This window comes from Numida meleagris, chromosome 5, assembly GCF_002078875.1.
Source record: "Numida meleagris isolate 19003 breed g44 Domestic line chromosome 5, NumMel1.0, whole genome shotgun sequence".
NCBI lineage: Eukaryota > Metazoa > Chordata > Aves > Galliformes > Numididae > Numida > Numida meleagris.
Genome location: NC_034413.1, coordinates 35821605 through 35846257, shown reverse-complemented (window position 1 = coordinate 35846257; position 24653 = coordinate 35821605). Strand labels below are relative to the sequence as shown.

General features: G+C 42.0%; 1 protein-coding gene across 6 annotated transcripts in view; it reads right to left on the bottom strand.

Annotated features, from left to right (window-relative positions):
• Positions 1-24653, bottom strand: part of AGAP1 (ArfGAP with GTPase domain, ankyrin repeat and PH domain 1) — a 334310-nt gene that overhangs the window by 97662 nt on the left and 211995 nt on the right. For 4 of the 6 annotated variants that reach the window (XM_021400245.1, XM_021400244.1, XM_021400242.1 and 1 more), the window contains 2 exons: positions 23466-23634; positions 9675-9836 (listed from right to left, as the gene is read on the bottom strand). In XM_021400245.1, coding sequence (XP_021255920.1) covers positions 9675-9836; positions 23466-23634 — 331 coding nt within the window. The remainder of the gene's footprint in view (positions 1-9674; positions 9837-23465; positions 23635-24653) is intronic. The other 2 variants (XM_021400246.1, XM_021400243.1) reach the window with 1 other exon arrangement.

The window sequence follows — 24653 nt, the reverse complement described above, 5'->3', positions numbered from 1 at the left end:
AAAAAAAAAGAGAGAGAGAATGAAAGAGAAAGAAAAAGTATGTTGCTCACTACATTTTCTCTCCTAAGGAGCAATGTACTGCTGTGCTAGCAAAGCACATTTGCTCCCTAGAAGTTTACACATTGCTAGGAAGAAAAGAAAAAAAACATTTCCATTTAGCTTCCTTTCAAAGGTATGTTACAAAGTAAGCTCCTTCTGTCCTCAAGAAACTGAAGATCTGACACAGGGAGCATCTATTCCTGCTACGTTGCCAACAGAGTGATGAGCATAAGCAGTAAAGACTAATGCAAGAGAGGACCTGCGGGTCTCAGATCCCGATGTGGGAACAGGATGCGAGTCCTTCCCCTGTGTGTCCCGCCTGAAGCAGGTTGAGGTCAGGTGCAGAGACATTAGCTGCTTCCTGAGTTAACAACTCAATGTTCTAATTCGTCTAATCCTCCACTACACTGATGCATCTTTGTGCTTCCCTCATTTGTATGGTATGCCGAATGTGCCCTGTGGAAAGATCAAATGTGACAAGTTGTGCGAATGCGTAAGGACAACAAATTAGAAAGCAAGTCGTAGATGCTGTAGGATGGCACCACATCCCAAGGCAAACTACCCTCGTGGCTCTCACCGAGCAGATCTACAGTCTACACATATAAGGGATGTCTGATTCTCCAGTGTGATGTTTTTGCTGGGCAGCATCAGATCTGTTGAGAAGAGAGATGTGGCTCTTACACGGTGTCATCCTGAATTGCTATGAATGGCATGGATTATGTTATGGGTATTGCTTCTCCTGTCTGTCACCTTGATGCAAAAAGACGAAGCAAGCAGCATTGCAGAAGACAACTGCCACGGGGACTAGTTTATTTGGGTAACTAGTTAGCTAGCCATCCCAGCGACGAAGATGGATGCACGGCCCTTTGGAAGACAAACAGTACAGCCACTGGAAGGGTTTCAGGGCAGGACCTCCTGGTTTGATCCACATGTTGCCAAATCTGTCTGCCACGGTGTGCCTCTATGGCCCTGAAACCACTGAAAGCAGGTAGACTACGGTACACCAGCGATAATTACCAACTGCTGTTTGTGGTACCTAGCAACCCCAGCAAGACCAGCCCAATTAATGGTGACTGGCAGGAAAATAAGCACTTGGAGTACCACTAAAAAAATACATCCTGGATGAGCAAGCTAGATAATGATCAAGCACACACAAGACTGTGTGAAATATACTAATTTATATCCTCAATCAAATCGATGTGAATAAGAAACTCACTCAACTACAAGGAGAGGGTCAGAACTCTGCCCTGATCTAACAATCAGCATTGTCTTCTGATTGCAAAAAAACCTCATGCATCAACATTTTGCTTTGAAACAGAGCCTTGAGGTCTCAAGGCACTTGGAAAATAATGAATGTATGCCTTGCTGAACCATTTCCTCCTAAAATATTTACCTTGTTTTTCAACTTAAGCAAAATAAGACACAAAGGAAGAACTGACTCTCTTCAAAGAAATGCTCAAAGCCAGAAAAAGAGCCATGTATCCTGCCTCTAGTCTCATACTTTAACCTTCAGTCTGTATAACCTGTGGATAACTTCAAGCATCAAACCACTCTCTGGTAATTGAGAAGAGGTTGGGAAACTCTCAACAATCAGTTCACAGGACTTCAGTGGCAAGCCTGAAGATCAACATTTTGGAAAAACCAAGAGACTCTTAACATTTTCCAACTAAAGATGAGTAACTGCTGTGTACTAAACAGACAGTGAAGCACGCCATGCTAGGAAAAGGCTCAGGCTTTCCTGGTAATGCCTGCCATGAGCACCAGCAGCAGAAAGGAAAGCAAACCATGAAAGCAACACCAACGATCCTCTTAACAAAAGGCAAAAACTACAACAGCATACAGCTGAAATGTAAAACATGCCTTGCTCTGCACATAAAACAACAGCCCTGGTGCCCTATATAGGCACCAGATAATGCAAACATCATTGACAAACTTTGTTGTGTTGTTTAAATGTTATCAAGCACTCCTTCCAGGTTTTCCCAGCTGTTTTGAGGGTTTGGGATAACTGAAGTCAGGGCCCTTCTCCAGCTGTCACTAAATGCACACATCAAAAAAGCAGTCGTGAGCAGCCTCATGTAAACTGGATACTCCTTGCCAGCCCGGGCTGTGGGTGGCACACACCGCCACTGAATTAAGGAGTTGTATCAACTGTAACAAATGAACGGCCCGGGGACTTGAAAGGAGATGCTCTTCCACCCGCACGAAGCTGAGCGCCGAGCTTCAACTGCTCCCCAACAATCAGCAGGCTGTGAAGGAGATGCAGATCAGGTTTAACACAGAGGCTTCTTTCACTCCTTGAACTGCCTATGCTGTGAAGAGGCTTTGAAGTGTTGGATTCCATAGGTAAAGTATACACAACATCCCCGTATCCAACACTCTGTGATCTGGACTGGAAAGAAACCGAGACTGCAAACAGACATGCTTGATGAGGCAAGCACTCATGTTAATTGGAACAGAAACTTCATTAAGCCTGAGAAGAAATAAAAGCATCATGTGAGTTTCTTGCACACACTTCACCCAGAAATGGGGAAAACAAAGCAGCATGCCTCTGAACATACATTAAATGAGAAGTGTAATTACTACAAGCATCTGTTTGGACTTCAAAAGTATGGACAAAAAAAAATCTGAAATTTGGAATTACTTCAATGGTAACTACACGTAACTTTTAACCTTCCCAACTTCGTATTTTAAACATTCCTAAATTTTATCTAAGCTTAAAACTTCCACTACTGTTATTACATAAATGTAGATTATTAAAATTTAGATAAAACAAAAAGGCTAAGAAAAATAAAAACGTTCTCATCTGGGAAGTTTATTTGCTTCCCTGCGTAAGTCTTAGTTAAAAGGTTCTTAAAAGGCTGGTTTATGAAACTTTTAAGCCATGTTATTTGAATCTGAAGTGATTATCAAGTGTTACAATTTGCTCCTGTAGTTCTCTATCTTTTCCACAGGCTGACTTGAGAATGTCTTTCTCTGAACTTCAGTTACTCTTTCCAAACAAGTTTTTATTTTTAAAAGTGTAAAAACTCATGATCAGGCTCATGCACTTACTTCCTCACAATTACAGTTTATCAAGTTACATCTCTCCAGAATGAATACAGGTATCCTCAAATCAAATGCAGCCCAAATAGCCAGAGCCAAAAGATGAGTCCTCCTTCTGAATTTAGGCAACACATTGATGCCTCTGCCACTATTACAGCACTCTAACACCACAGGTCACACTTATTTTTGAGACACAGGGAAAAATAATCACAGCTGATGGTCTATCTCAGACCATCTGGTGACTCACCTACCAAAAAAGATCACAGCAAAATTCATTCCAAAACTACAAACATTTAAGATTAAAGCAACGCTAAACAAGAAACAAACAAAAAAGTCTTTGGAAGGCTGAACTCTCTTTATACAAAAGAGATTACAGGATTGCTTTCCTGGTGAACAACTCACTGCGTATAAGGGTGTGCTCATCTGCAGTATTAACCCTTCCACTTGGACAGATACCGACGCTGAGAACAGAATATATTTTACAGATTTTTGAGTGCTGTGTCTGTCAAACATCTGCGCTCCGGAGAGCCAGCCTGCAGCTGCTGTTAGTCAAGGAGACATCTGCGGAGACAGATACTAAACCAAACTGAAGTCAGAAGTGCCCCATGTTTCCACTGCTATCAATGAAAGGGATCCACTTTCCCTGCTTTGGAAGTACTGATTTCTGGAGACAGCGTACTGCGACACACTAACCCTGCACCTGGAAGGTCAGAAACAACCTTCCTATTCTCACAATCTCCCTATTCTCACAGTCCTGTCAGGCTATAGTTTATGCTCCAGAATAAAAAGAACTGCTTTGGTTTAAGTTGTTTTTGTTTTCTCTTGGATGGGGAATGACTGGGGACAAAGGGAGAAGGTGTGACAATCAACCCTACCCAGAGGCAGCAAAGCACTGATTCATTGAACAAAGCTAGACAATCAAGTCAGATTAATCTATTTTTCCTATTAGAAGGAACATGACATCCACAGTCCTGTTTCAGCTTAAATTCTGAGCTAAACTGCACAATACACATCTAAGCATCCGTAAGTGAATGTCAGAGAAAGCAAAGCTTTATAGCTCCACTCACGAAGTTAAATTAGTCACATAAACAATTTATTGACAGACATTTGGCTCTTGGGGCTGTGAACAAGATAAAGATGAGCATGAGGTTTGAGGTTGTCAATGTCAAATTATCCTAAGATGAAAACTCACATTCCTTGCCATTTTGGAACCAAGCATGGGATGTAATTGCTAATGCAACAATTCTTTATGTTTTAAACAGGGGCAGGGGAAGGTCAGAAAGAAGAGGATCTTAACCAGGAAAAGCAGATGGGTTTCTGGAGAATGGCAGAACAGTAAAAATCCATATCACTCAGTATTTAAACAGCAGAACTCAGCAAATACAGAAACATTTAGCTGAAAACCAGAAAAGCTGGCAGGAATGCCCATGTTCCCAAAGACCTTCTTAGGCTTAAGCTGAGCTGCATGGAGATTTTAGTTTTTTGCAGGTGGCAGCTCATTGCCATTGACCCCAAGTACATAAGCACCATCTCTCTCCCTTCAGCACAGATACAGCAACTGAAGGTCTGCCCTCACATATTTCATTCTTTTAAATCCTCTGGCGGTCATACATTCCTCGCTGGGTGTGAGCCCCAGTGGGATCCAATGGCAATGTCTCATTGATGGTTCCAAACCCATGGCACTACAACCCCAACACTAGACTGGATCCTGTGGTAAAAGGCAGCCTCAGAGCAGAAAGTAAGTCAGTGATGCCTGAACCCTACTGCATGAGTAGGGGACTGCAGAGGTTTTGTCACTGTGTTCTTCATCTGTATGACAGAATAAATATTCCCCAACATTCGGGCAACAAATAAATATCCAGAGAGTACAAAGTAAGAGCCTACATTCTGTGAAACTGGTGGGAACCTCTGTGAGAACGGCAATATTTGGGGTGGGGAGAGCTGCCGTCAGCTCCCCTATTCACCTGAGATTCTTACAGTCTAAGAAAAGGAGTTTACATATTGGCAACTGCAGGAAATACAAGAGCAGCTAGAAAAACGAGAATGTAACTTCGTATTCGCTTCTCAGTTAACTACTTCCTCCTTTAAAAAGGAAGAAAAAGCTTTTCCAGCCTAAACCATTTATATACACTTATCACAATTCTGAAATTCCATAAATCTATTTGAAATTACATAATTTATCCTTGTCAAGAACTGCCTACTGAATTCAAACCCCTCTCAAACATGCTTTCTGCTTCATTTCTGAGATGAAAGTGTTATGACAATGTACAGCACAAGACTCCACCATTTAATCATTCCGAGCGCTTATGATCAGAAAAGTAAGGTAAGTTGTAAGGTCTGCATTAATATAAACACCCCAATGACCTCTTGTACCCCACGGCACAGTGAAAACTCAATTTCACATTAATAAACCCTAAAATCAAACCGTTAGAAACTGAAAAGACACCAGGTATTACAATTTATATAAATTACAGCAGAGATCAAATGGCCTGTAGAAGCAATCGTACAGTGATAAAACCTAAGTGGATGATATTTAAACAGATATTTGATTTATTTTATATCTGTGGAATTTTCTAACAAGCCAGAATTCAAAGGACAGTTTGGAAATCAAGAATAAAGAAATCCCCATCCCACACAAACTACTGTTTGAAGCACTGTTTCAGAAACGCTTAATATTGTGACTAACGAAAGAAATGCTTCCCTTTGGCATGCTCAGGACACAGTCTTAGAAGCCAAAGCAAAAACTCCAACATTTACAGAAAAGGAAAAAACGGATGTGCTGCTTCTTCATCGTTGGGTAGGAAATAGCGCCCTCCATTTCCTGGGGGTTAAGACTCCCAAAGTGGATTTTTGCAACCTCATACAGCTGGCTGCAGTTTCTTCCACTGCTGCTAAGTTTGAGAGTACCTCTCAAGCCCTTAAAACGATGAACAAACCATAAGGGCTGCACGACAGCCAGCACCATCTTTCATTAATGGCAGCGACACCGCTAGTTAATATTAATTGTTAGGTCTGCTCTCCATTGGAAAGCTGTTTTCTGCTCAAGTTTGAGATGCATCACAGCGTTATCCATCAAGATTTACCAAAAATAAGGAAACAACCAGCCCCACAGGCTTCCTTCCGACCCGATCCAGGAGAACCTCTCAGCCAATAGTCACAGCGGCAGTAATTGTTCTAAATCTATCAATACCGCTAAACTGCTCCTTCACTGACTGCAAACACCAATTTCTTTCACGGAGGATTATAGTTGATGTTCACAGTCTCTCTGCCGCCATTAGGGTGATAAACAGTTTAAACTACATCAGGATCTGACATGTAGATCAATTCTGGGTCCATAAAGAATCCACACAAGGGGTTCCTGGACAGGGATTTACTGCCCCCAGTTTTTATTCTGGCTTGCTGCTAAAATTACTTCTGTCAAGTACTTACAAGAGTAAGAAAAAATGTAAAAAGCGTTAATTTTTCATGTATTTCTGGAGCAGACTCTTTAAATTTCTGAGTTTTAAGACAAATATGTTAGTGAATTTAAAATCACATGGAACAGCGTGCGGCATTTAGCTAAATAGTGAGCCAGCCTCGTGGGCACACTCACTATCTGGCAGACAGCAATTTGAAACACTGAACTAAGCTGTCTGGATTTTCTCTGAGGGCAGTCACAAGCTTCATGTTACCAGCACCAAATTATATTAGACATTTAATTTTAAACCTCAGGTACTTAAATGTAAAACCTTACAACAGTAATAGTCATAAAGCAGTGGGGCATTCCATTTCAGAGAATGGATTTTTCTATTTTTCCCCTTTAATTTATCCAGCACCTCCTGTTTTGTGGCTCTGCCCACTACAAAGTAATTTATCTAATTAGGAGATGTTCACAGCTGCTTGAAAGGCAGAAGCCCCAGGAAACCAAAGGTCTGCTTTGGAAGACTTTGAAAAGTTCTCCAGAGCCACACAAAGTATTAATTTAATGTGAAAAAAAGGTGCGGAGAAAAATTGAATCCCAATATGTTATTTTGTCTACAATAAAACCGTTTGACAATAAGCAGACATATTCTCCAGTACATTGGCATTTGAATTCCAAAAGATGCTTAGCTTCTCTCCGTACCTGCTGCTTTCACAGTATTATCTTTTTATGGCTGAAATTCAAAATCTTTTAATGGAGAAAAAAACCCTGAAATTAAAAAGGGTTTTTCATGCGTCAACTTGCCAGCATAAAGGACACTTCTATGAGCTTACCAAAAGATGATACACTGATGGAAAGGAATTTTCTTGATGTTTTGTAGCTATTTTATTACAATATCTCTGTTTATGCTGACATTAAGTTGGCTAAAAATAGCCATTATCTCAATTTCCCTCATATATTAAAGCAACTTTTTATTGTTTCAAAAAAGTAGAATCTCTGGGAGAAATTAAGTCAGGCTGATCCAGAACTACCCACTAGTCAACTTCAGCTTTTTAATAAATATTTCGTAGATAATTCTAGCTGTCACCTCTTCTGATCCAGAAGTAATCACATATGAGAGTCAAGTCAGAAAAAGGAGTACGGAGGCTGTGTAGGAGGGAAGGCTCCCTTGGCCAGTAATTTAGAACTAGCTGCAGTACAGAACCAGGAGCCACCGAAACTCCAGCAAATCCCTCCAACATGGAAACAGCAGCACAAAGTGAAGAAGCAGCAGCAGAAAGTTACATTCTATTTCTACTTTGCAGTACATTAATTACATGCCACTTTTAGGAACTCATTGAGTTCCGCATTTGAAGATGCTCTTCCACTGCAACCTTGGTTTTCACATCTGCTAAGGGGACGGCACCTGCTCACCTGTCTGCAGGTCTGGCAGTTGCAGGGACCAGGCACTGGCTATGCCTTGACTTTCACTTGCCTTCATTCCAGCGAGAACACACAATGTTCTCCAACCTTCCTTTGAAGAGCTACAGTGCAAAAGAAGGGCACTGAAAAGCTGAAGCTCTGGTATAACCTTTTAAAAGCAAAGTAGAATTGGGGTAGATGAAAATAATAGAGCAGCTCAGAAGAGAGAAGAGCATGCAGCCTTAACAGTGAAGCTAGTTTAGTCTAAAGGAATGACTACATTAGCAATGCAATGGGTGAACAAAAATACTATCCTTGCTGGAAGGAAAACAAGCAGGAGGAGGAGAATGCTGACTATCCTGAGAGACTAACCAGGTCCCAAAGAAGCAGGTATGCTGGGTCTACACAGAACGGTGCTGACGAACTTCACCATTCCACCTGCTTTAGAAAATTCTTGATCAAAATCTGTATCGTTCTTATGCAAATACCACACTGCTGAAAGTGCTGCCCACAAGTTCAGAGCTGCAGAAATGAATGTGGTCAGGCGCTGGAACGGGCTGCCCAGGGAGGTGGTGGAGACACCAACCCTGGAGATATTCAAGGAACATCTAGATGTTGTGTTGAGGGACATGGTTTAGAGGTGACAGGTGGATGGTTGGACTGGGTGATCTTGGGGGTCTTTTCCAACCTTTGTGATTCTATGATTCTATGTGCTTAATCAACCATAAACTTGAGCATGAATGCCAGCCAGCACTGAGGTGACTGATTTAAACTCTCCCTCCCCATAAGGCAGCACTGAAAATCTATCCACAGCTGCTTGAAAACCCCAGAGACTCAAACCTTACATAGCGTACAGACACATATGGGACACACAAAATAGTTTTCACACTCCTGCCATTCTCACTGTTTTTGGAACAGCCATCAGAAACAGTCCTCCCTTTCTTCTCTCTTATGCACATACTTTTTCATATTATCCATGATCTCATATTATTTCTGTGCAGAGCTCCCTTTCACACACATCTCCCTTTCGCTTGCTGCCTTCTGCTTCAGGAGCTTCCCATGGTTTCCCTAGTTGCCTGGCACAACCTGCATGCTTCAGACCCATGTGTTTCCCCAGTACCAACCTGACCTGCAGCTCACTATGACAGAGTCCTCCAGACATCCCCAGTGAGTTCCATGGCTGCTCCGAAGTGCCCAGATCTGTGCCAGCAGCAGGCTAGCTGCAGAAGCAGCGCTGTGCCTCGATTTTCCCCCATACAATGTTTTCCTACTATCTTACACATCCTTTAAAAGCAACAACCCTTCTCACTGATACCATCAATGCAAAACACCATCTGGAATAGCATTTGCACCTTTTAGCACAGTTAAACAGTCTCCTCCTTTTAGCACTGTTAAACAGAGAAAAAAACAAACAGGTATGCCAGCGGCGTGCATCCTTCAAAGCAAGGCCACAATGAAGAAAGGGCATGCCACTGAATAGGTCTGCAGGATAATTTACTGCTAACACCTGCCACACAGAATATGAAAATAAGAATACAAAGTGAACAATCTACATTATGTGCCTGAAATTAAAATTAAGCAGTAGTGTCATACATTAGTTCTTCCCACTGAAAACGTATTGTATTAACCTGTTCTTTCATGCGATGTCTCCTTTTTCTCTTGGATGCTGGAAGTTTGGCTTCCAGCAATATCTGGGTGAATAACATCTGGTTGTATTTTCACTTTAACCACAAAACACCAAATTCCTTCTTCACCCCAAAGCAGGTCACCCCCCCAGCTCCAAGTTTCTTACCACTGCTAATGCCAGAGTTTGCAATGACTGTTGCCTCACTCCACTGATCTGCACTGGAGACCGAGTAAGAGCGCTGATGCATACCGTCCGGACGGCTGTTGAAGGAGACTAGACTGATCCCACTTGCCATCTGAGACACAGATGTGCTAGTAGTCACGTTCCCTAGACATAAATGGAAAACAAATTGTGTCAATAGAGAAGATAAAATTGATTGACATGAAGACGGATGGCATGAAGATCTTAATAGAGCAGAAAAAGAAAGAACTTGACCAACAGAAAAAGCAACACAGCCCTGTCTGAAACTCTGAAGACCACGGATTTCAGCAGCCCACTCCAGTCTCCCTAGGAGCTTCCGACAAAATACCCTGAATTTGCCATATTTCAGCTCATTCTGTTCATTCGCGTTCTGGACAGCACAAGCCTTGACAACCCTGCTACCAGGCACATTTTGTGCAGGTTCTCCACTGTTACAGGTATAACACAAAAGACAAACTGAGCACAAAAAAAACACATCCTTGAAGACCACTGCTGACACCAGCAACCAAGATGAGACAAACAGCCAACCCGGGGTGCTTAAAATAATCTAACTCCAAATAAAACTTAAAATAATTATGTCCGCAACTTGAGATGAGCCTAAAGAGTCTGCTCCAGAGTTTCTATTTCTGAACATATTTTGCTCCATTCCTGGCACAGGACTTGCACATTATACAAATACAAATATTTTACAGTGCTGGTTTCATTCTTCATGGCAGGCTCTTCCTAAGGGCAGCAGGCACTGCTGACTTTCAGAGACTGCTCTTGAAAGGCAACCCACAGGTCTTACAGGGCTTTAAGAATACTTTTTAAAAGCATATGCAAAGGGAAAGAAACAGATGTAATTTTATAAGATATGATAACACTTTAGATTTCCATTGTACCTTCTACTGATGAGTTCAGAAAAATTAATGAATTAATTTTCAATGCTCCTGTGAGGTTGTTAATTATCTCCTATCATTTCCCCCATTTTTCAGAGGTTAAATGACCCTGGGCCACAAAGGAAGATTGTGGCAGACATGAAAATAAAACCCAGATCTCTTGACTCCCAGTTCTATCATTATGTCTTTTCCCAGAGCAGCCTTTAGGAAGACAGCAGAGCTCAGTGAACTACTTTGTGTTTATTAGAGTTGGCATAATTGTCCCTTTTTCTCCCTTCTTTTCCCAAGACTAAATCTCATCTTTAGTTCTTAACACGGATCCATCTCTTGCAGTATCTGTCCGTCTGATGTTGAACGTACTTACTCAGTCTCATGAACTTCTATTTGACAATCTCTACTTTGTAGATATGAAACATACAGAGAAACGGAATAGATTTGCTCAATTACACAAAGTCTAAGGTGCACTTTAGAGCTGCATTGGGCAGTCCCAAGGCAGGGCTTTAGCCACTGGCACATATTTCCTCTCTAATCACCTTCCCCGGGCAACTCCTTTGTCCACAAGAACTCCACGATCAGAGTAGCACCTTCCAAACTGTTGATAAAATTCCTGTCACCAGCCAGTCCCCTTCAAGACATTGTGTGCTGGACTCATCAGCTGAAAGCAATTTGCATCAGCTAGTGTTTTAGCACCTTCTAAAGACGTTGTCCAAAAAAAAAAAGTTTAGCAAGGAAACCAAGCCTACAGTGGAGGCAGAAATTGAGGCTTGAAATTATGGTTGAGTATCTTAAAGATACAATACTAAATGAAAACACAAGCTAACATTTCATATTTTCAGTTCTCTTCTAAGACATACCTCCTACCAAATGAATTTCAGTGATACTGCTGATGCTCACCAGCAGAATTTTCCTCCATTTTTCACAGCCCAGAAAACCTATGAACATGAACATATTTTGATGAAGGGAGTGGCTGACGTGAATGACAGAGCCTGGGCCCAAACAGATGCCAGGATCTTGGGATTCTGGCCAACACAAACACCATGTGGTTTGACACAAAGTCCTACGCTTGCTGGGGAATGAGAAAAGATCCAGCAAAGAATTACCAAGATGGTCCAAGTTCTAGTAACACAGGGTTTCTGAGTGCTGGTTTAGTCTGGTGAGCAGGAGGTCAGTGCTGACCTGGCACAGCTGAACTCAGCCAGCACTGGTCACAGCCCTGCTCCAAGCAGGAGGATGGCAGAGATACCTTCAGAGCCCCCTTTCAAGCAGCACTTCCAGAGCTCTGAAAATGACTGTATTCTCTCTTTTCTTACAGGTGACAATTATATGACAGATTAATCCAAACTCTTTGCTTTGCTTTATTTCTGCTGCAGCACCTTAAGAATATCACCAGTAAATGGCTTTGGAAGCAACATACTTTTCACAAACAATTAGGTTTCCTATTGGGAAACACGCACAGTCCTCCTCCTCCCATCAAGAGCCTGAAAAAAGGCATCCACCGTGCCCGACAGAAGAGTAAAGCCACAAGAACACGCTTCCAGCCTGTAGCTATCTTTCATTGCGTGCCGTGTAAAACGGGAAACTACATTTGATGAATTCCTGCAAGAGAATCTTTGCAACAAAGATCACGAAGGAGAAAACTGGTATGTGAAAGCTGAGATTAAGTGTTTCCTAGGTATCATGGGAAAATGGAAAACAATTACCGGACATCTCTGCCTGACATGTCCCCATTATTCTACGCTGGGTGGCTGAATTGCTGAGACCCATGTTTGTATGTTGACAGCTTTCGTCCAGTTCACAATTTATTATTACTATTTTTAACAGAGGTGTCCAGTCACTTTCTGACCAGGATGCAAATCCAAAATTTTAATAGGACACCTGGCATAACATCTAGACTTTGACATCATCATGTCAGCACCACAGGCGTTGCTGTCAGCTTAATGCTGTCTTCTGAAGCTCTGCAGCCCAGGTTATGACATTCATCTGTTGAGGAAGTGCAAACCAAATAGGAATCCTCTCTCCACTTTGTATTTGTGAAAGCTATGGGCTGTTAGCAACAAATAGCTGCCAAGTCCCATTTTTTATACTTTACTGATCCACAATACAACCCAACTCAGCTCTTTCTGCTGCCAGTCTGATAACCCTGCTACCAGTTCACCCCTTTGCAATGCCATCAATTCAAGGTTAAATTCCCCTTTTTTTTCAGACACTGTAACATTTTCTCAGTGCATCAGAGCATGCAAGTCAGGACCTACAGGTAGACAGCAGAAGGGCTGACCTACAGAACACACAGTACAACCCACTCTGGAATAGAAAAAATGGACACGCTCTAGCACAAACTTCTTAGTTACAACTCTACTTAAGAACTGCAATCTTGCAGCAAGCTCAAGACATGCATCCCACTGCAGCAGTGTCATCACAGTAAAACTGGAAGCCACCTGCTGCTCTTCCACACTTCCTGCACAAGGCTTCTACCAAAGAGTCCTATGGTTTTTCCACTATGTAAACATGAAAACCCCAGTCCTAACCTCCTCAATGCAAACCAGTAGAAATCATCTCAGTCTTATAGCAGACAAGCCAGACAGATAACAATAGGAAGCCAACAACACTTGCTGAAAAGCAAACCCTGTACATTGAGGTAGGTATATGAAGCCTTTCAATTAAGCTCTTAGAAGTAACTATGCATTCTGCATCTGCTGTCTACCCCAGCTGTACACGTATACACACACATCTGTCAATCCATTAATACCTATCTTTATGTAGGCAGATAGATACAAATACATAACTCAACATTACAGTGAAATCTACGGTCAGCTACTTGGCCCACTCTGGAGTTCTGAAAGAGTGCCTCTTCAAATACATCATATATGCATCAGCTGGTCGCTTAAGTTGATTAGCAGGGGGCAGTTAAATTACTATGCTAATCCATGTATTCTCAGCACTGTTTCCTTGATATGGATATGTGTATATGCTTACTGGGAAGCCTTGATTAGTTCAAGCTTCAATGTGTCAAAGGCTCCAGATTCTTTCCAAAGAATAATTTTAGCTGTACTCACATCCCTAAAGTGTAGGAGCTGATTTGAAAAGGTACTTACCTCTACCATATGCTATTTTTCTTTAAACAATTTGCATTTCAAAGTGAATATGGCATTTATATTTGAATGAATATCAGTATGTTGCCAGAACTGGTCTCAAATGAGCAAAAAAAAGATGCTGGTCTCCTATTGAACAAAAATGTTTTCATCTGCCAAAGGAGCATCAAAGGAAGAGTTCCTCTTTCTAGCTCTAGACAGCTTTATTAAAACTGTATTTTCTGCTATTATAAAATACCCTGTTATGATCATGCTCACAAAATATTCAAACAATTAAGCTCTACAAAAACCATCCAAATTAAGATTCATGGTAATTTCCAGGTTTCGGCAATAGAAGAGCCTTTGAGAAAAGCGAGGGTGCCTATACAAAAAAAAAAATTTTAATCCATCTATTCAGTGCAAATAGCCACAAACAGCAAGAAAAACAATGGACTCAACATAAGAGGAATTCAGCAAATGAATGCATACGCGCACAAATATTAAAAGGCTGCTGGAAACATACACAGAGGGCCGAACATATCTTGATTTCCTGTGCACAGAAGGAATGACTTCAGCTCTTCTTATCATAGAATCATGTAATCTTAGAATGGCTTGGGTTAGAGGCGACTTTAAAGATCATCTAGTTCCAAGCCCCTGCTGTAGACAGGGCTGCCCCCACCAGGGCCCCATCCAGCCCAGCCCTGAACACCTCCAGGGATGGGGCACCCACAGCTCTGGTCAGCAGTGCCAGGGCTTCACTGCCCTCTGAGTATAGAATTTCTTCCTAACATCTAACATGAATTTCTCCTCCTTTTGTTTAAACCCATTACCCCTTGTCCTATCACTATGTGCCAATGTAAAGTCAGTCCCCTTCCTGCTTGTAAGCTCCCCCCAAGTAATGGAAGGCTGCAGCGAGGTCTCCCTGGAGCCTTCTCTTTTCCAGGCTGAACAAGCCCAGCTCCCTCAGCCTGTCTTCACAGGAGGGGACGTTTTCAGGATAAACATTTTCAGTAATCCACTCAAGAAGAACAACAAAGCATTCTGGGCTTTTGTCACATTCTTCTTGTAATGGAACAGGACAGCAGACAGCATTTTAGCAATTCCTCTTGGTACATTTCCATATAACAAAAATAATACAATGAATCATCACTGGGCAGTAGGTATTTTAATGGACACATCACTTTGAGCCTTCACCAGCTATGCTGCCCACTAATTACAAATGTACAACAACAACTGAGATAAAAGAGTCTTAAATACACGTAGGTAACCTCCATTAGTTGCTGCATACACATTTGTGAATTCGCACCAAACTGCTCAGTTGCAAGAAGTTTGCTTCAGATATGCAACTAATATGCTTTTGAATTTATGAGATGAGCAGACACCACAGGAGATGTGAAGCAGAACTGTATTTTTTTCTTGAAGCAGCAGCACATGAGACCTGCAGAAAATGGCCGCACAGAAGCAGAAAAAGACTGAACCGGATGAACTATGCTATTGCCATGCTTTCACTGTGACCATGTTTTATTTGTGTTATGCTCTTCATGTTCACTATGAGCTTCTCTTCCAAAAAAGAAATAAACCTCTTAAGGCCAGAGGGCTCTGTTCACCAGCTGTTAGAACTAATGAAAAATACATTAGAGTTGTGGGTCAGGAAATCCTGACTCTTGATATCAGAGGGTTAATTGTTTCAAATCACGTTGGGTCAATTTATGTTGCAAGTACACCGCATATTCTTGAAATGCCCTCTAATTCATAACAGGCACTACAAGTAGATTAGACTGGCTGTTGGCCGCCTGTTAAAAAACCAGACCCAACAGTGCTCCCTGAAGTTTGTTCAGGCATTAGGGTAAAAAAGAAAAGTGAAAGAGGCCATTTTGCTAGCTGCAGAAATATTGAAAGTATTCCCTTACCCCTTTCTTCAATTCTGTGTTAAGTTTACAAATTAATTGCCACAGCTGTGCAGAAATCTTTCCAGTGAACAAAACTTTCACAAGAAGTAGCTTAAACTACAAGCGGTGACACTTTGGCCTTCGTTGCTTTTTGCTTTCCAACAAATATGAATGCTGGAGCAACTGCTTTTACTGAGGAATATTTGGGAATGGCTCTTTTGGGTTCCCTCAGCTTGCTATCTCAGGTGCCTGTACCCATCTTTTAAATATACATCCTTCTTCCCTGGGCCAGCATTGAAAAACGGTTAAACTACTCCTTTACTCTCCCAGCAGTTCCTTCTCTTCCGATCGAGTCAAACAGCATGGATGGGCAGGTAAGAGGCAGTCTTTTCCAGGACAGCAGCAGAGGGATAAGTGCCAAACAGATCATACTTCTCCAATCATGTTCTTGAGTAAGGTTATTAATGCTGGATAGACTGCTCAAGTATTGCTATAGATTCTGCTTCCATCTGACTGCAGTGTCCAAACAGCACATCTTTTCTGTGTTGGGCTTGCTGGGGATCTAAAATAACTTGAGGTTACCCACACGGTGAATGAGAAAAGAGTGAGATGATGGTATCTTTCCAAAACACATTCCCTGGTTTCAGTATTGAAACCTTCAATACGCTGACAGCAAATGACTTGCTTGTGGGTTTCACTCATTGTTAACATTTTTCAGAAGTGTTTATTTTCTGTGTGAGTTCCTCAAAGATAAGCAGCTATTAATGCAGGAAGACCTTCCATCCCGCAGCCTGGTAGGGCAGCCTCTGAGAACCAGGCTTGATTTACTAGCACGCAAACCAAGAAGGGTCACTACTAATGAACAAACAAGGCGATGCCAAGAAACATCCTGGCAGTGAGGGGAACGGTGCTGGGAGTATAACGAGAAAAGCTATTATTCTCAGAGCATGCCAGGCCAATGCAGCAAGCATGGGGGAAAATTAAGTCATCTGAGGAGACATCTCTTCTAAAAGAAGTTAAACCCAAGATCTTCACAAAATGCTCCTGCTCAAGATGCCAGCCTAGTCTTGTAGGTAGGAAGTTTCCCCTTCCCAGCAGGCACAACAATATTTTTTTTCAGTACTTTCAACAAATAGAAGTCATAAATAAGATGTGTCACTTTCTGGGGTCCAGCTTGAGGTTACTCGCTTGCTAAAAGGCTGCAGCTTTAAGACTCGGAGGTGACCATTTTACATTGATAAATGGTTTATTCTGTGTTCCTGTTATTTGCTTGTGAATCCTGTTAATGACTGCGAATTTGACTTTGCAAAAATAACAGAAAACCAGCCAATTCTGGGGTATTATGCTGCTCACACGTAAAGCAAACCATGCACGGGGCCTGAGGCAGAGACACTACGTGTTCCCAATATCTCTGACTATCTGCGGAAGTTAATAATAACAGAATTGGAAAGTGCATGGGGACCTCACCTGCCAACAGATCTACCTGGAAGCTGAGTATGATTAACCCAAGCAATCCTGGAACCTTCCCGCAGGGCCGAAGACCCAGCCCTCATCCTGAGAGCCGCACACAGAGCCCTCTCGAGATGGAGGGAAGACTGGAAGTACTCAAGTATCTTCTGGAGCCTTACAAAATTGGAACAAAGAAACTTTATTTTCGGAAACGAGACAATAGATACGTGATATTACTCTTTTTTTTCCATATAGCTCTTGCCGCTGTAACAGCAGCTAAGTGAATGCATGTCTGCAGTGTGAGCAGTTTTGATAAACAGCCTCTGCGGGCCACACAACGGGGATAATGTATCCTTAAGTACTGCCAATGAGCTGCCATTCTGCACAGCCAATTACTTCTGTGCGTCTGTCACTCAAAGGAAAAATGACTGAGCCCATTAGATCAAACCTTTGTCACTGTTCCTAATGCACTCTTAGGCCTCATTAATCTGAGGGAGCAGCAACACAGCCGCCGGTGCCTCATTGCCTCCCCCACAACAGGCCCACGTGAATCTTCTCATCTCTCCCCCAAGTGCGCGGCGTTAATCAAGCTCTCCTTATTACCCCGGTCCCTGTCACGGCGGAGAGCGCTCTCTCTCCTAAATGCTCTCATTATGGCCCATCTTTAGAGCCGGCTGAGTGGAAAAAAAAAAAAAAAAAAAGAGCCAGAGAGAAAGAGAAGAGGAAAAAGCAAGTCCGATCGCATTAATATTCATGACAATAATTAGTATTCTAGGTCACTGAATATTCATGCTATTAGTTTGGTTTTTTATGGGTTTGCTGGATGTCCTGATTGCTCGAGTGTGGAGGAAAACAGCATGGTTGGGACTTTAGATGTCAACGGCAGTTCAATACTCAAAACACATTTGTGAATTTTTTTTCTCTTTTGGTAAATCAGCTTCAACCCTCCTGATGGCTTTAATATTTTAAAATCACTGGAGGAAAAAGAATGAGCAATTTTGCAAAGGTCTTAACATCCAACTGGTTAGCATTACAACGTGCTAACCATCAAAACTCGCCGAGATTGCATCGGATGGTCAAGACAGGGTTGTGATTTTTATTCCAGATACAGTGCAGCGCAGGCATTAAAGCAACCAGAGTGGAGCAGGCCTGGCCTGAGCAATGCCTGCATCTTGTCTGGCATCCGCACGAAGGTTTGCAACACATTTCTGCTGTTTATCCAGGTCATCACCAGGAGACGGACACCACCCACTCATCGTAAGACAGCTTGTTGTCTCCTTCCTTCTCTACTGCCCTGAAAATCCAAGCAAATCAGTTTTTCCAAGATTTAACAAAGGTAGAGTTTTTATCAAATACTTAATTACCAAAATTTTCCCCACTTCCTTTTTCCTGATATGATGGAAAAGTCATAACTGGAAGCGCAAGTTTGTCTCTGCTTCTAGAAAGCACAAACCCTGGCATGAACAAACTGGACAAGATGACCTTGATGGATCACCCTCTAGTGGGAAAAGAGAGAAATCTCCAACACACTTAAAATCTGGCTTTTTTCCCCATCAGAACATGGAAAGTGACAATTTCTCCTTCCATTCACTACAGCTGTATATCACTGAACTAACAGCAAAGCCAACCAAATGGAAAATGGACTTGGATGATTAATGCCAAAAGTAAGCCGTGAACTTGTGTTTGTGAGCTGTGCTAGAACTGTAAAACTCATGCTGAAGTTAAAGCACAGAAAACATTTCAAGTTAAGCTCATACTACAAAATCAGTACAAAGCACCAGCAATCTACTTTTTATATGAAAAATCTGGAAGGGAGTCCACTACAACTCAGCCTGATTCCAAGCACTTTGGTGTAAAATAAGGTTTCTTAATGACCACTGTACTGATGTGATGGATTAACACAATTAATAACAAGTGGAAATTCCCCCATTTATAAAAATGTGAACATGTGTTTCTTTTGGCACATCTGAAATGCTACACATAGTTAACAGTTAACAACCTCTAACATTTTGAATGATGGCTATGCAGCACATTTTAGGATGCTGAAAATACTGTATACTCACTACTGTAAGTAAATTTAATAGCACAAAATTATTTAAACGAACTGTTAATCAGGAAACAATTTATGTCTACACAATCTGCTATTTATTTGTGAACTTTCTACACCAGTGGCTCTTGCTGTGGATCAGGCTTTGGGTACACCAGGCTTAGGGGATGAAGGGCTGCCCTGTGGGATGGAGCTGTGCTTGGAGAGCTGCAGCCTGTGGGAAGCCCATGCAGGATCGGTTGGGGAAGGACAGCATCCATGGGAGGGACATACACAGAGCAGGGGAAGGGCGTGACCACGGAGGAGTGGCACAGGGAATTGCCCAGACGCTGAACTATAGGGTGCTGGCTGTAACACTGCTGTGATGAACTGCCAACTGCTGGATACATCTGGAACTGAGCAAGTCCACAAGTTATCCCCTTCTAAAGTGCCTCAAGAGAGATACACCCATAGAATGATGTTCAGCACCATGTAAATTTAAATTAAATTTATACTGAAGTTACTTAAGCAGCATACAACAACTTTGATTTAAAAGCAAAATATATTTAGAAACACATATTAAAGGAAACAAACTTTCTTTTTCCCAGCTCACAGATTTCTACCAAGTTAACGGAGACAGGCACCTTTCATAAAGGCCCAGTTCAATATTTGCTATTTCAAACTTACATATAGCAAACCTGGCACAGTCCCCATCCCTCTGTACTGACCTAGGAGCACACAGAATCTCAGCTATAAGAGCCCAAACACAGAAAACAAGAAAGCCCAGAGAGCAGCTTTTGCTTTTAAAGCTTCATGGCAAAATGCCCGGATAGAGTAAACACACCTTTTCGTGAGTCAGCTGCTTGGCTTTGCAGCAGCAGGAACAGCCTTACTTTATACTCACCTGTTTTATAACAGCCAGCACAACACATGCTGCATTCTCTCACTCCTGCTTCCCTCTCCCTTCGGTTACTGCCCTACCATGCACACACACAATGGAAAGAGTTTTTCACAGCCCTTGTGCCAGTGTAGAAACGGAGCAGAGAACAGCCATCTTGGCTTCTCCTTCATATATCCTCGTAACAGGCATTTATTTCCCTTCCACCTCTGAAATGGAAACTTGCAGGAAGGGTTGCAACCTGGCTTTTGTTGTTGACTGCCTCCCAGAGCGAGCTGCTTCCAGATGTTCGGGGATGTAAACACACTCACAGATCAGGCCGCTGTCACTGAGGTGGCTGTTATAAGCTAATGTTTATCAAATAGTATTTAAACCACAAAAACAATCTTGTTCAGAGAGGCGCCACAAAGCAGCACTAAGTTCTGTGTTTTGAATTCATGGTAACATCTCCCTAATTGGCTTGATTCCATCCACTATTCGTCTTGTATGAATTCTTGCATACAGTGGTCAACCCAAGACTCAAAAGCACAGTACTGAAAACTTCTCGTGTTACTTCACACTTGGTTTTCAGCTGAAGTTCTACCACTCACAAGTAGCAACAAGGTTCAAACAGCACAGCCAGGCTCCAGTCACACAGCACTGCTGGGAAGCACCCTGGAAAAGGTCCTCGCTGGGCTGAAACACTGGGGAATTTCATGAGAGAAATGCTTCTAGTGGACCTGCGCTTATCACCACATACGTGCCAAGAACTTGATTTCCAGGAGCGACCTTGGACATTGTAACTGAGTACTGGTGTTCCTTTTTCACTAACCTGTACACAATTTCATAACAGCAGAAGGAAGATCCTGACCATATCAAACAACTCACTGCTAAGCACGGAGAATATTTCCAGATACCAAGTCTGCACTGTCAAAAGCACAGAAGAATACAAAGTGTCAGTGTTCCAGGGGTGAGGTGCAGTGTGATGCAGTGAGAACATAGTGTGTTCGCAAATAAAAAGAGCAAATGTTGATTTTTTCTGGGCTTGGTCCAAGTCTCCTTGGCACAGCAGACCTGTGTACATAAGCTTGTCAACAACAAAAATGTAACAGACAATTTCCTGTGATCAATTTAAAAATATCATTCACAATGAAGACAACATTTTGCCAGTACTAACAACAAAGAAAACGCTCTGAGACAGCATGACAGACAGAACAAGGGATAATTTGCAAATATTTTTAGCTGCATGACAGGTGAGTGCGGATGCCAGGACTCCTCCTGGCACACCGGGAGCTGAGCCGTACCTTCGGGCAACCCACTGAACAGAAGCCATGACCCCTCTGCATAAAAAGCACTGTCAGTGCACGTGAGAACATGAAGGTTCAGACTGCCAAGCCAGGCACAGCTTGTGACTTTGTCTTTTTACAATACTAACACTCCCAATATATTTTAAAATCACTGCATGCAATGCAGCTCTCTCTTCAATCTTACCTGAATACGAGAGTATTGAGAATGACATAAGGACTGACACACAGCTGAGCTGCTGCTAGGTATACTCCTGATCTGCTGTAATACTTCCAATAATCACTGCTTGGATCCACCAGCTGTTGACTGATTTCAGTACAGCTTGGAAAACATTACTCGCCTTTCTTAATAAAGCTCCTCTCTCGATGCTGATTACTCTGCACAGAAATGCAACCACCAGACAGACCAGAACCAACCCTTCTGTCTCACCATAACCTTAGCCATCTCCATACCCTCTGACACCCAAAGTGGGCACAAAGTGGCAGGCAGCAAGGTAGGAACCCATCATCCGGCCCGTACTGCTCCCCCCAATAAGTCATAAAGATGCATGCAAACAGTTATTCCACCCCTACAGTTCATTGGAAGCATCATCAATACCTCGATGTTTGCTTTGTCTATGGGAAGAAAGACATGCAAAGATAAGCAGGTCAGGTCCTTGCTTAAGGCTGAAGATCAGCATAGCCTCCCAGCTGCACGAGAGGGGAAGTGAAGGTATTCAAGTGAGTAATGATAAAGAGATTGGGTTCTCCTTTCCCTGGCTATACTCTTTCATATGCTTGGAAAGCAGTAATTAGTTTAAAACTTTAATATGTAAATACTATGCTATAAACATCTACTACTACGTACTCCCACATATATTTTCTGAAACTTACTTCTCTGGAGGAATCAAATAATTTCTGCCTGTTTCAAACCATTCAAATGCCTTAAAAGCAAACATCTTTTTGCTGATATATTGACTCAGTCCAGCACTTCTCTTCCCTAAATAACGGGATTTGCTGAAAAACATCCCCCGCTTTCAGTCATCAAGATTAGAAAGCAAAATGTAAAAACTGAACCAAACATGAATAACTTTGTCTTAGGAACTCTACCAATGGCAATGCCAGCTCCACACCTCTCAAGGCATAGGTCACAACTTGAAAAAGACTCTGATGAAATCATGCCTTCAGACACATCAGGTCCCCAGCAGAACTAATAAAACATGCAATGCAAGAACTGTTGTTTATCTTCAGGGATGTCTGCTCTGTGGCACCACACTAAAGCTGAAAGGTTTTTTATTATCATTATTTTTTATTTAAACATTAATCTCAAAGAGTAGCATCTGAAGTTGGAAGGGAAATCCTTCTTACTCTTCCCCTAAAATAGGGTAATTTGCCCTGTAAAAAGGCAGAGGATCACACCTTGGCCTTAAGCATAAATAACCATTACTAATGAAGAGAAGACTCTTGAACAGCAACCTGCCAAGTTCCTTCCTACAGTTGCTCATTCTACCTACGCAGTGTGTAGTCTGCAGAGATAGAAGTCTGTTTGGATGGCTTTGTTAGACTGTGCTAGAGATGCCTACGTTAGTCATAACTGGAAAAGGCACTCAGCTCTTTATGGATGTCATCCCAAACATGCTGACAAAACTTCTACACCAATGCTATGCCGTTATGTGCTTTGCATAAGCTGTACGCTTTGTAAGATAAACCGTCTTAAACGGTTTTTCTCAAAGTAATTTTTAAAATCCATTTAGCTGTATGGACAAGTATTTCAGCGAACAATAAAATTCTTTGTTTAGAGCTCACAAAGAGCTATAAACTCCTTCCATAAACAAAACGAACTGGCCTCCTGCTGAAGAATCTTGCTGCTGGAAAGTCCAAAACTTTCCTTCTAATGGTGGAAACCAGTGGCGTGGTGCCACCAAGAATCCACAACTGCCCTTTCAAATGACCTCTCTCCTGTTTTTCCACAGTATTATACTTAACGAGTCAGTAGCAAGGTCACATCAGTTCTTCACAAAAGTTAGCTCTGGAGAAATTACGTAGGCTTTTGGCAAGTATAATGTAACCAATTTAAAAGACGGACGTTGAAGGTTACTCAGAAATTTAAAATCATTTGTAGAGGTCAGACCAGTAGTAAGAGAAGGCTTAAAAAGCTGCATGGTAGTGGTTACTGAGATTAATAATAATTAATCTCATCCCCATCCCAGTGATAAACGACAACTGCCTAAACACACTTGGAAAAGCAGCCCTTCTGTTGTTTGGCTGGCATTGTACTCTCTTACCTGAATTTGGTGAAATATGTAAACTGCTCATATCCTTGGAGAGGCCATTTGTTTTGGGACTGGAGATGGGTGCACAAGCTGACGTAGCTCGAGGCGGCCTCTTTCCAGGAACTTTCACAGTGGTTCTCAGCAAGTCAATTTCTTTCCCATGAACATTCTGCATGTAGTCCTGGGAAGAGTTAAAAAAAACACACAAGAAATGATATCAAACAGATAGCTCTGTAAGCAACAGAACTATTGAAACACCGCTTTGTAAGACTGTAGTCCTGTATCTGCCATCATCCACCACATTGGTTTCCCTTTCCTTCCATTTTCTAGGTAATACAGTCCACATTTTTAATGACAAAATTCAGCTTGGATATTAGGAAGAATTTCTTCTCAAGAGAGCGATGATGCACTGGCACAGGCTGCCATGGAGGTGGTGGGATCACCGACCCTGGAGGTGTTAGGGAACTGTGGAGATGTGGCACTGAAGGATGTGGTCAGTGGGCATGGTGGGGTGAGTTGGGAATGGACAAGATAATTTTACTGCTCTTTTCCAACCTTAATGATTCTATGATTCAAAGCCTTGAGCTACTACATCCTCCAACAACTAGCTGGGTAAGAAACAACTCACAGCGAGGCTGCTTCTGAGCCACACATGCAACTTTGCCAGGCCCAAACAGAATGACAAGACTAGGCTGACTGCTTCTCACAAGCGTGCTTGCTTGTGTATCCTCTCTATTTCATCAATGCTTTATGCAGTTAATTCTTTCTCTATAAAATTTGGCTGAAGTTCATTGACAAACACAAAGTTATTAAAGGGCATTGGCTGACCAGTAAGGTTTCTGAAATTACAACACTGTCTCTCCTTAGAATACAAGCCTTAATCCATAAATGGAAAAAAAAAAATCACAACAGGGAGAAAATTATGCAAATCAGGTCTGATTAGAGAAAATACACTAAAAGTTGGAAGCCAGAAGTGGAAAAGGATTTTCCTAATTCTTGTTTGAAAAGCACACAAAGAGGGAATAAGTAAATCCAGTAACTTGTGTCAAGGCAACGGCCAACTGGCTGGAGCTGCTATTTTCCAAGAAACCTGGGAGAAAGTGAGCTGTGCTGATCTTTACACTGGAAGAATACGCTTGAGATTCTGCATTCCAGCTTCAGCTGCACACTCTAAATTGCCTGTGGGCTTCTTCAGATGAA